The sequence below is a fragment of the Humulus lupulus genome, chromosome 2, assembly GCF_963169125.1.
Source record: "Humulus lupulus chromosome 2, drHumLupu1.1, whole genome shotgun sequence".
Lineage (NCBI taxonomy): Eukaryota > Viridiplantae > Streptophyta > Magnoliopsida > Rosales > Cannabaceae > Humulus > Humulus lupulus.
The window spans coordinates 114610177-114623744 of NC_084794.1; the positions used below are offsets into that span (position 1 = coordinate 114610177).

The 13568-nt window shown below is 36.3% G+C and overlaps 1 protein-coding gene across 9 annotated transcripts; it reads right to left on the reverse strand.

Annotated features, from left to right (window-relative positions):
- Positions 1 to 353: 353 nt before the first annotated feature.
- LOC133818392 (uncharacterized) lies at positions 354 to 6204 on the reverse strand. Of its 9 annotated transcripts, none has more exons than XR_009885890.1 (12): positions 5829 to 6204; positions 5510 to 5712; positions 5290 to 5421; positions 5115 to 5199; positions 4340 to 4416; positions 4156 to 4233; positions 1856 to 1948; positions 1518 to 1765; positions 1223 to 1438; positions 1058 to 1105; positions 868 to 935; positions 354 to 795 (listed from the first exon to the last, which is right to left on the reverse strand). XR_009885890.1 is itself a non-coding variant. In XM_062251247.1 (4 exons), the coding sequence occupies exons 1-4, from the start codon at positions 1271 to 1273 to the stop codon at positions 451 to 453; spliced, it is 594 nt and encodes a 197-aa protein (XP_062107231.1). In that variant the 5' UTR covers positions 1274 to 1436; the 3' UTR covers positions 354 to 450. The 9 variants fall into 9 exon arrangements, 1 of the variants encoding a protein (XP_062107231.1); XR_009885889.1 differs by having other exon boundaries at positions 868 to 972; XR_009885888.1 differs by having other exon boundaries at positions 868 to 980.
- Between the last annotated feature and the right edge of the window lie 7364 nt (positions 6205 to 13568).

Consider the following 13568-nt stretch of genomic DNA (forward strand, 5'->3'; position numbering starts at 1 on the left):
ATGCTGGTCGCTAATTGTTTTTAATTAGCGACGAATTTGCGAATGTCGTCGCTATTTCTTCTAGCGCCGATAAGTTGTCGCTAAAAGTTATATATTTTTGTCGCCATTAGTTTGAAATTACCTCTTACCATTGGAATAGTGTTGAGATTTAGCGACAACATTTAGACTTTTAGCGACAACATGTTGTTGCTAAAAGTCCATATACATATATATTTTTTTATTATTATTTTATTTAATTTTTTTTAATTTTTTTTGGTAATCATTAAAGCACTATTATATATACTTAAAAAAAAAAGTCATTAGTCAATATATATACTAACACATTTTTTTTGCTAAAAGATTTGAAATAGACATTAATTTAATTATGCACAAAATTATATTTTTACTATAAATATTCTTATGACAAAGTAACTATCATAGTAAAATTAAAATACATAAATATAAATGTTTTTAACTAGGTGTTGTAGGATCGACACCATGACCTTGCTGAGAAGATCCAGATCCCGAGACTCCACCAATCCTAGCCAAGTGCTCCTCTATGGCTCGGAGTCGCTCCCTCACCTCTTGCATGTCTTGTGCGGTAGGAGGTGGTTGGGCTAGTTGAGGTACATCAGCCGCTTCACAATTCACCCTCGTGCGAATCCTACGACCAAGGCCCGGCTGATAGCCTCGACGACGTCCAAAGATAGTCTCAACAAGAATAATGTCATCCTCTTCTCTCGGGATAGTACTCGAAGCAGAGGCGCTCGTAGATGATTGCGACTGCAGAGTGTCACGTATCTCCATCATCTTTTCCTGTATCACACAATTTTCAAGAATATTAGAACACAATAAAGTAAGAAAATCATAAAATATAAATTTACTTACATAGTTATCCTTTGCTGCCTTGCTCATCCAACCTTCCCCGTCTATGTACTTAGTCGCCATCCAAATCTCTGGAACCCCAGCAAGACACCCAGTTTGTAAATCACGCTACAATACTAGAAGTTTGAAAAAAATTAAGAAAAAAAATCATTATAAAAAAACATAAATAACAATTATGTAAAAAAGAAAGTACCTTCTTGTAACGAAGGGCTGGCGTAGACTGTGAACCCTGCACGCTTCTCTGTTTTTGTTTTGCACGGTTCGCAGAGTTAGTCTCAGAACACTTCTGCAAAGAACTTGTGTTAACCATATGTTAAATTAACAAAAATAAATTAAAAAATAATATTTTTGTGAATACCTTCACTTCAGGGCGATCAAAATACTGGAGCGCCTTCTGCCATTTCTCCATGCCCAAACCATCAGGAGGATGTGCTCGACCATTCTTTTTTAAATGAGTGGACAAGTCATTCTTCCACTCCGAGTAACGATCAGCGCACGACCGTTGAATGCCCAAAAGAATGCCGGGGAGGTTCTCTGAGGCATATCGACTTCGACCAATGTCGAATAAATCACCCTGAATCAAAAAAATAAAATAAATTAGCTAGATTTAATATTAAAGTGAACCCAATAAAAAAATTATAGAAATAAATTACCTCTAGACGAGGAAGTATGCGGTCCCTAACTTCGCTGGGTAATTTATCCCATCGGTCTTAGTCGAGATCGGCATATTGTCGAATGAGAATGCCGATCTCTCTAGAGAAATGTTGGGAATAATCACCAATTTCTTTGTAAGTCTTCCCTCGAACATCCCACTCCAGTGGTAGTGGTCTACCTAATGCAACTCTAGCTTCTCGAGTTGAAAACCCCTTGTTGATGCCGCGCCTTTTCGTTTTAGTCGTCACTATTATTTCTCAAATACATATAATTATTATATACACATAAATAAATTAATTCAATATATTCATCCAAAAAAAATAATTGCATGTGTTACCTCTCTCACAATCAGCCTGTATCTGTGTTGGATCTGGAGGAGGATTTGCCCCACCATCACCTCCGTGATGTTGTATAACCGCAGAAGACATATCTAAAAAAATTGATGATATATATGCATTGATAAATTTGTACAATCACAAAAATTACATTTTCCTTTGAACATACACAAAAATTACACTTTTTATCTTTATTTATTTAATCTCCATATATGTCCTTTTTCTTTTTCTTTAAAAATATCAAATTGTTGCTTTACATGGACCCATTAAACCATATTGATCACAATTCAATAAGATAAAAATGGCATCACATAGAGTTCTAATATTGTCATTTGTGATAACTAAACAAAATTTCTACACAAATATGAAAATTATTCAGGTTAGAGTGTGTCTTTGGTTGTCTGTGGATGATGAAGAGAGATAGGATCAAGGAACACAAAGAATTGCAACTAATCTGAGATGAGAACTACTTGTCTTAGCTAAATATATATGAAAATAATAGTTAAACAACTAAGGAGCAAAGACAACAAATTATCAAGCTTTTTGGAACAAATTCTCACAAATTTGAATCATTGGCCTTGCTAACTTGATACTTGTATTCAATATCAGAGTTTCTAAGAATGTTGTTATTGACAACCAACTAAACTAATATACATAGGTCACCACCATACTAAATCCATAAAAATTCACACAGAGCCCAAGTATTTTCCATTCATTTGTTAACTTAACCATTTGATATAAAAAAATTAGTTAAACTTGACTTAAACATTATTAATTGGTTCATTGATAACTGGTGAAGTACCAATAAACTTGTTTTAAAATTGATGATTTCATACAAAGAAGCAAAGATGCAAGTCAAAAAAATATAAAATGAAATGAAACTTTTAAAAATATAACTATTTGAGCATGCTAAATAGTAAGATGGGAAAAGTCAAAATATAACTAATGGCAAATAAAAACTATGAATTTATATTATGTTATCCAATCCAATGGTGAATGCTTGTCGTTTGAAGGCAAATGGTTTTGCCAATTATTATTCTATGACTGTCAAGATAATAAAATAAGCTGGTTGACCCAAAACTAATCAACTCATTCAACATTAATTAACCAAGAAATTTCAATATTGTAGCTTATTAAAAGTGGTTAGTCAACATAGTACAAATTAATAAAAAGAAGATTAATGGAGTAGTGATTTATTATACCAAGTAATATATATATACCAAGTAATAGATAGGTAGTTTTGTTTCCTGTAATACTACAACCAAATATTTTAAAATGTCAAACAGTAGCAACTAAACATATAAAACACAATTACGATCCAAAGAAATCATTTCGAAAATGCATGTGAAGATATCAAGTTTGAGTTCATAGTTTGCCTTGCCTCACCACAATAGAGTCGCTTACATGTTTTTCTTCACACAAATTTTGTCATAATAATGCAAGTACTTCTTTTTAGATTGATGTACTACACATATATTTATTTAACTTCTTCCATATTTTATGTTCCTCTGGCTCTGTATTGCTCTTTGATTTCTTACTTAGTTTGTGTTTACTAACTATTTGACAAATTGCTTTAACTAGCGTCTAGGAGTGTGTATTTCTGATATTGTACTGTGTTAGTTGTCATTGCAGGAACTTATAATCTAGATAAACTACCAAGTTTTCATATATATATGTATATATAAATCTTTAAAGGAATTGGGAACTTAATATTGTGATATTGTTTAATGAAATGACAAACTGAGAAAGTAAATTTGTTGAAACTTGAAACAGACAAAAATGGCAGCATTAGGCAAGAACTCTCTATATCTCTCTCTAATCCCTAATAACCAATATACCAGAGTCAAACTCCATAGCAAAGAAACTGAATTCTACTAAATTAGCACCAGGAAATTCTCATTCGAAAACTCAGTTAAAGAGTATACAAAATTAGCTCTGCTACTACGACCAGTACAAGTAGTGATAATAGATTATATCCATGTCTCTCTACTAAAAGATGACAATAATGCAAGTACTTCCTTTTAGATTCTTTTTCTTTTATTCATTGGCACCTTAAATGGTTAGCTAACTAGGAAAAGGGAGAGAAAGAACTCATCAAGTAAGAATTGTTGTCAAATTACAGCAAATGACTGAGGCATTATTATAAGCATCAGAAAAACTAAAAGCCACGTCTAGAGAGAGAAATGAGTGAACAGAGTTCTATCATGAACGGTCAAGCTTACTTAAACTAATACATTATTATAAGCATCAGAAAAACTAAAGAGGAAGCAAGATTGATGAGTCGACCAAAGAAAAACCTTACCAGATAGACAAATCCTTCAGCAGCTTGAACAATGGCTTTCATTCGATCATTAGGAGTAGTGGGTGTGGTTAGCAATACCTTTGAAGCATACAAGAAGATGCAGGTTAATTTCATTTCAAAAAAAAAAAACAGAACACTATATCTATCCAAATGAATGAAAAATCGGAAGGCCAATAAGACACACCAGTTCAATATTCTTTTTCAGAGCTTCCTTTCTTAAATTTTCAGTCTCTTCTAATGGAACATCTGGGACTACAAGCCCTGCAAACATCAAGAAGTGCAATAAGATATATAACAACATAAACAAAATAGTTGTCCTTTTCAAAGAGATAATGAAGAATTTAAATCAAAATATCAGACAGTAATTACTTAAAAAATTGCAGCAAACAAAAAGGGGGGAGAGTGGAGGGCGGGGGGCGACGGAAGTTGTGTCAATCTAAAGCACTAGAACATTTTCAATCGTAGGAGGAAAAAAACCTCGATTTAGACATCTTGCATTACTACTCACTCTAATATTTTTTAAAATATACTTCAAGATAAATAAATTATCACAACTTTTTATCAGAAAGTTGGCCTAGCTATTGAACAAAAAAACCATCATAAGGAAAAATTTTAAGGTACGGTAAAAAGATAGATATGCAGTACCATGTACACCAACATATTTTATGATAGACATATATAAAATTCTCAGTACCACGCTTCAGAATAAGGTTCTCCCCCACTTTTTATTGAACCCCAAACACCAAAAAAATAAACTCCACTTTTTTTACAGAGCCAAAAACATTACCAAACAAGTCCAAAACAGGACTTGTTTGATGCAAAGAAGACTCACGTTTTTATAAAAATTAATTAATTCCCATTATATTGTTAGAAATTTTGATGCAAGTTGATTCAATTAATAAACTATCAGAAACTCAGAATGGAGTGAATAGGAAAATATATAATTATAATTTCTATACCTTCTCCAAGGAATTCAAGTAATCCACAGCTCTTTCTCTGTTGACTAAAAAGGTGTTTTCGTCCATTTCAATATTAGGAGAGCCCCTAAAAAATGTATATGTGCATATATATAAGTATTAAAATTGGGAAAAAAAATATAATAAAATAAAAAAAATTAGAGAAGGTTCCACTTACTTTCCCCACCACAGCTCATCCTCAGTGGTGTCATCCTTAACGACACGCTTGTCTCATGGAGCTCGACCTGTCTTTGCCCAGTTGACGTTATGAACGAACCTTTCTCCGACTTTATAGCTTGTTCATACAGTTCTGTACTCGTACAAAACAATAATAATAATATTATGTATATAGAAATTATAAATATGTAATAAAAAAAATTAAGTAAATAAATACGAACCAGCAGGGGAGAGGTTGTAGAGAACATGAGTAAACTTGAGGGACCTGTCACTGACAGCAATGGTGGGAGCAGAGTAATTAAAATGGTGATGGTGATGGTGGTGGTGAGTTGGTGTCTGCTGGGCCTCCGATGACTTCCGTGCGGTGGCTGGGTCTCCCTTCACCAACACATGCAAAACAGAGAGGGAGTCGAGAGATACTTCACTGTCACAAAAGAATATATATATAAATGAACTGAACAATACTAATAATAAAAAAACTAAATACTTATATATATATACCGTATAACTAAATATTTATATATATATACATATATGTACCGTAGATGGAGATTCTCCGATGGAGCTTGGAGGAACCGTACGTCTCCGGCGGCTTGGAAGAGCCACAGATGGCGCTTGGAGGATGCTCGAGAGGATGGGCTTTTGTGAGATTGGGGTTCTCACAGTTTGGGGTTTGAGTTCTGAGAGAAGAGAGAGAGGAGTTTGGGGGTTTCGGTTTGGGTCTGAAAATAAAGGGAGAAAGAGTGAGGAGTTTGGGTCTGAGAGGAAGGAGAGAGGAGTTCGGTTCGGGTCTGGGATTTGGGGTCTGAGAGGAGAAGGGTTTGGGGTTTGGGGTCTGAGAGGAGAAGTGAGAGCTGTCTGTGTTTGGGGTTTCTGTTTTCTGAATCTAAAAATAAAGGGAGAGAGAGAGAGAGAAAAGTCATCAATAAAGGAGGGAAATTAATGAAATTAATTGCTTTTTGCGGGTTAAGGGGCCGCGTATATGAAATAACCTCTAGCGACGATTTTTTCATGTCGTCGCTAGAGGTGTCGTCGCTAGATACTGTTATTCTTGTAGTGACATAAATGCCAGATCAAACTTTAAACCCACGCATCTTTATCCCTCTCCCACGTCACGACGCACGACCGGTAACTCGTAGCAGGAAGGACGAAGACGAACAACTCCGAGAAGGGAAGGGCTGAGACAGACGACAAACAAGTTGCAGCGACGAACGAGGTATGGGTTTCTTCTTTTGCTAACTATTTGAGACATACTCATATAATATGTAAATTTAGTTTGTTTTCTCTATTCTTTTGCTAACAATTTTTTATGTTAATTTTCTTGAAATTTTTTTTTATAGCCTATAGAATAGTTTACTTGTGATTCTGAATATGGTAATGTATATTTTGTAGCTTTACTGTATTTTGTGGAGGATTTAAGATAACTCATCAAAGCCAATAAAACAACGTCTCCTAACTCATCTTGCTCGGTATGTTTTTTTTTTTATCTCTTCAATCTTTTAGTCATAATTTTTAATGGTATACCAAGAGAACTTTCATTCAAAAAATATAATTTGTTTTGTATTATTTGTCATTTTCAGATGGCTTCAAATATCCAAAAAGATCTTCCTGAGCCAGTTTCTGTTGAAAATGAAAGTAATGATGGTGGGACAACAAAACCAAAGGATGTTTTCATTGATGTCGATGCTTCTCAAGTATCTTTGGAGCCTTCAAGTAACCCACCCACTCAACCAAGCACCGGTGATGGCAGTCCAACTTCTAGTGCTGCTCCAAAAAGAAAGCCCACTAGGCCTTCATCACAAGTTTGGATGCATTTCACCAAGGCATGCGATGATGCCAAGAATCCTAAAGCTAGATGCAACTATTGTGGTGTATCATATGCATGTGGGAGTAAAAAAAAGGGGGACATCCAATCTTTTAACTCATTTGTCATCACAATGCAAAAGGCAAAAGACTATGTTCTTTCATTCCAAAAAAAGGCGTGGAAGGAGGCACTTTAGGGGCTAGAACTTATAATGTTGAACTAGTTAGAGAGAATGTTGCTAAGATGGCGATTATTGATGAACTCCCATTTAGTTTCGTGGATCGTCAAGGTTTTAAGGAACTTATGAGGGTAGTTGAGCCTAGATTTACAGTTCCTTCACGTCATACTGTGACTCGTGACTGTCTGAATCTTTATATGCAAGAGAAAAGGAGGTTGAAAGAATTTTTTGTTAGCAAAAAGCAAAGAGTTTGCTTGACTACTGACAATTGGACTTCTTTCCATAATCTAATTTATATGGTGCTGACTTCTCACTATGTAGATGAGAATTGGAGTTTACAGAAAAAGATTCTCAATTATTGTGTGGTTCCTAATCATAGGGGTGAAACACTTAGAAATGCCATTGAACAATGCTAGCTTGAATGGGGGATTGAAAGGGTATTTTCTGTTATTGTGGATAATGCAGCTAGTAATGATGTTGCAATCTCTTATCTTGTTGGTTCTGTGTGTCATTGGGGTGGTGCTGTTTTGCAAGGGAAGCACATGCACATGCGATGTTGTTGTAACGCCCTAGATAGCTAAGACCGTTACACTGTTGATGCGTGCCGTATGCCGTATCAAATTTAATTATATATTTTTTTATTCACTTATACTTCAGTATAGCGATAAATAATGGTCGAACCCACGAGGACTATGATCAGATTATTAATCAAAATAATAACTAAACTGAAAATTAGAAAGAGGTTTTAGTTTTAATAGTTGAAAACATAAAATGAAATAAATATCAAAGATTAAATAACTAAGAATATAACGATATTAAAGAAACAGTCAAGAATTATTCTCCACCTTCAACAATCAATCTGTCAACAATGACGAATAATATTTCTTATTCCCAATTAAACTATTAACCCCACAGATAACACTTAAGCAGTCAATTATCTCAGTTTCCCTATTATACTTAATTAAAGCTAAGCGCTCTTAATTAACCTTTTTTACCCAGCAATAAACCCATTAAGCATGCGATCTATTTAACCTAGTAAAAACATTACACTTTGTGGAAACAGGTTAATCTAGGCAACAAATTCATTAAGCATGCAATTCATTTAACCTATGTTCTATTTTTCATCACAATCAAAATATCTGTCACAATACTCTAATTGCAATTTATCACTCTACTTAGAATCCTAAACTATTAGGTGAATAGAAATCCTAAGATGATAGTAGAACAATGAAAAACCCTAATTAGTTGGCCACCTAACAAGATCTCATAAGATTCATAACATTCAATTAGAAAAATAGAAGCAATTTAATACAAGGGAATAAAAGGAATAAAATTCATCAATGCATTCAAGATCTCATGTCTAGGGTTTTGAAATAACCCTCAACTATAAAGAAAACTACTCCATAATCATATTCATATTCATAAACATAAACATTCAATGAAAATAATAGAAGAAAGAAAACTAGATTGAAGAATATAGATGATGATGTCTTTTCTCCTCCTCTACTACTCTAGCCTCTAAAATTCGCAATCCATAGTTATATTCAAAGTTAACTCTAATCTCTTTTATAGCCCACCAAAAATTACATTTAAAAATTGAAATTTAAGGAAAAATTGATTGCAAGCTGCGGCCAGTATTTTTGGTGACTGCAGCCACTAAAATATGTATTTTCTAGAAAATCGGGCTCCGGCCGCAGCCTGGGACATTGCTGGCCGCGACCACTACGTTTTGTCCACCCAGATGCGGCCTGGAATAAGGCTGGCCGCGACCGTAGCAATTTTTCCCTTTTTTCGGTTTTCTTCTACTGCAACGACTGGAATTATTTTAAGCATAACTTCCTTGATATAACTCAGAATTGGACAATTCAAAAAGCTATGGAAAGCAAAGAAAAAGATATAAAACTTATATTTCTAGGTATATTTACAAAAGAGTATTGAAAAATTATCAAAATCAAGTATAAAGTTCCAGACTTGTAATTCCGAGCTTAACCATTGCTTGTAAAACATCCCAAATTCATTCGTTTTCATCCAAATATATTGAAAATCCTAAAAATAAAAAATAAAATAATTAAACAGATATAAATAAATAATCAAGTGCATAATCATAGAATAATAATGAATTAAAAATAGACAAATTTGGTACTTATCAACTGTGTGTTTTAAATAGTGTTAGACTCTCTAAACGAGTCTCTTGGTCATAAACGTGTAACTAAATGTGATTAACGGGTTAGAGTTAAAAATTTATGTCAAAAGGAATAACCATTTCATTAAAATGTTTACTTTCATACATGGGATCCAAAAAAAAATGTTTAAAAGGCTAATTACAATTCAAAAGTTACAACCAACCGACCTAAGCGACAAAATAGGGTTTGACTCTAGTCCCTCTGAGAAATCCCGGCTGTGGTGGTCGAGTAGCCGCATATGTACACATCGCTGCCAAAGCACTCCAATTCATGGTTGGTCTAGCTTCCATTTTCCCTTAACTACACCACATAGCACCCGTGATCCAAGGCCCGGGAAGAAAACTTAAACATGCTCATAACCAGTTAATGACATATAACAAAATCATAATAAGCATGCCTAGCAGTAATAACCCTACTCATACATGCATTCTATTCATATCAGTGAGTGCAGCATCACATCGGGGCCCGTTGCCCTAAATAAATGACTAATAAGTCATACCGGGACCCAGTGCCCTAGGATATGGGACTATGGAATCAACCGGGGCCCATTACCCTGTCCTCTATATAACCAGCCTTGGAGCTGACCCATCGTACCTAGCGCTTTAAATTTTCCAACGACCATTGGGTCAGTCAAGCGTATGTCACGCTCCTAATTAGGCCTAACCATACCAACCAGCACTCAGTGCGCTATTGCTGCCCTCGATATATAAGTCAATGCCTTTCAATCAGATAATGCAAACAAGCATACATCATTTAACAATTATCCACATAAAGAGTATTCAAGCATGCTTAATCAAGGATTCAAAAGCACGATCATAATCATGCTCATTCACAGGGGCCCGAGCCCTAATCACATATATCACGTATTGGGTGCAGTTTTCTTACCTCTAGTCCAAGTACATGTTAATTAACAACGACCCCCGAGCACGTTCCTGTCCCGAGCCCTAACGGTACCCTAGCCACAACCATAATAAATGATATCTATCAATATCAAGTAAATAAAGACTTTCGACCTGAATCCTAGTCTTCGGGAACTCGAATTTTAATATACCGGGTAGTAGAATCCTTCCCGGCCCCTTAGGTTTGAGTTCCCGCCACCTAAAACCTAACTTGGCCAAAATTTCTAATTTGAGCCACAACGCCCCTCAAAGGTACTGCAGCTCTCATCAAGTCAGAGAGCCCAACACTCTTTTTTTTCTGGACGCGGGCCGCGACGCGATGGTGGTTCAAGGAACCGCCCTAGCTTCTAGTTTCGTGAGGGTCGCAGCGCGACCCTGCAAACCCAGTTTTCAAACATTTCTCCAAGTCAATTCCTCCAAAAACTCACCTGAAAATGGTACCAAACCATAATTGAGTCCCAAAACATCATCAGTACATCACAGGCAGCAAAACCCAACTCAAAATCGAATCAAACACTCACCAAAATCATAAAATTCAATCAAAGCTTAAGAAACTTAAAAAGACAAAACTCAGAAACTTGAAAGCTCAAATTACCTCTGATAAATCTATTTTCTAGCTAAATCCCAAGGCTATAAAGCTTCTAATCTTTCCTAGAATCGCTATGATTCTAATCTCGCTTGAATCCGAGCTCTAAAACTCGAGTTTCCTTCGAAAACACTAACGCGCTAGGTGAGAGAGGATGGGAGAGAGAGAGAGAGAGAGAGATTTTGTGTTTTCTGAGTTAATGAACTCAGCCTTAACCTTATATTCGAACAATTCCAAATGACCAAAATTCCCCAACTCAACCCACCTCCCCCTCAACACCCCATAAGGGAAAAAAAATGTCATTTTGATTTTCTAATCCCGCTCTATACCCAAATCTCCCAAATAATTCCGCTAAACCCGGAATATTGATATTTCTCCCATAATACGACTCACGCTACAATGAGTTCTAATGACTCTCCATATCACCCAAAATACCCCTTGGCTCATGCCTTGAGCTGAGTAATTCTACCCGTTGTGACTAAACCACTAACTTGCTCCCTAGGATCGTCTCGCACCGAATAACCCAAATATATCCACATAATAATGTGGTCTCAATCAATATGCACATATATATATACGAATATGCCCTCAACGAGCCAAAATTACAGAAATTCCCTTAGAATAACAGTCATGCACATATGCATGCTTAATACACCTAAGCATGCCAATATAGTCATATTATAATATAACTCACATAATTCATATAGTCATGCATATAATCACATAATAATTATATTAAATCAATTATTTCCCTCCTAGCCCCCTAATCAAGGCACTAAGACTTATTAGGGAAATTGAGACGTTACAATTATCCCCTCCTTATAGGAATTTGTCCTTGAAATTTTACTTGAACAGCTCAGGATACTGATCCTACATGTTGGACTCTAATTCCCGGGTCGCCTCCTCGACCTTGTTGTTTCTCCATTATACCTTAACCAAATGTATGCTTTTGTTCCTCAAGACCTTGTCCTTCCTGTCTAGTATCTGGACTGGTTTTTCTTCATAGGAAAGATATAACGCCCTGGATAACCAAGACCGTTAGATTGTGTGTTTGAAATAGTACGAGACTTGCTAACCAAGTCATTTAAATAAAAATGTGAATCTAACGACATAAACAGATTAGGTTTAAAAGATTTTGGTTATAAACGAACAATTTTCATTAAAATAAATGTTTGGTACATGGGATCCCAAATCAGGGTTTAAATAACATAGTTACAGAATTTCCAAATCTTATAAACCATTGAGCCATTCTAATGGAAAAATACACATTTTAGGTTTCATCCCTATACAATCCCTCGACCGTGGCGGGCGAGCAGCTGACAATGTACACCTCGCCCCCAGAGCTCTCTAACCCATGGTTAAACCATCTTACCCTTGCCTTTACCTGCACCACGTAGCACCCGTGAGCCGAGGCCCAGCAAGAAAACATAATATCATAGCACAATCAATATCAATAACCAAGTAGTTCATAGAGCATAACCAAATGATTTACAAGACGTTAATCAATTACCCAGCAAGCCATAGCATTCATTCAATCCCGGACATCAGTCAATAACCAATGATCTAGTTTCCAGATATTCAGCTTATCATATACATCAAATTAACAATAGTATACATGTCAAGCAACAACTAGGGTCGTCGCCCGCAGGTCGCACCCTCTATTTAATCCACTATCTTTGGCTCACTTAGGCCAAGCCCGGTGTTCACCCCACTGACTCCGGCCCGCTTAAACCGAGCTCAGTGATTATTAAACTGTCCTTAGCTACCAGTGGCTGATGCGCGCCCTATACGCAAGTATTGATTCCGGCACTCTTAGGTCGTTTATCACATGTCCCTGTGGCATAATACCACATCATGACATTCATACAATTATAGGGAACTCTTAGTCCCAACATATTCACATGGTTTATCACAATCATATAATAGTGCATACAAATATAGGGAAGACTTAGTCCCAACCCATCCACATAAACGGTACAGTTTTCTTACCTTTAATTCAAAGTACTTTGATTAAGAAAGACGACCCCCGAGCACGATCTTGCCTTGAGCCCAAGCGTACACCTAGTCACAACCATGATAAAGTATTCCATCAATAATTATATAAAGGTGTTCGGATAAAGTTCTAACCTCCGGGACATCGAATTCCACCAAACACGGTAGTGGGATCGATCTCGAGCACCCTAGCTTAGGTTCCCGCGCTTAAAAACTCCAAAAGGCCAAAAATGCCCTTAAGGGCCGCAACTCAAGCTTCCCATGCCGCGGCTTGCTCCCAACCAGAGGCCTAGCCTCGCCCAAAAACAGACACGGGCCGCGGCTCAGCCTTCCCCATGTCGCAGCCCGCCCTTCCTCCCTAGCACCCATTTACTTCAGAGGGTCCTGGCACACCAAGAACTGAGCCACGGCTTTACCCTTTCGAACCCAGAAAAACCACCTTTTTTAACTCTAAAACCTCACTCAAAGCCACCCAAAACATCCTAATGGTACAATCCAATTATCACAAACATTCTAACATGTTTTCAGCAACATAACCCAGCAAAAACCTAGTCTAGAAACTCATCAAAATAATATTTTAATCTTTAAAACCCACAAGCTTAAGAACACTAAAACCAGTCAAGAGAACTCAGAATTCA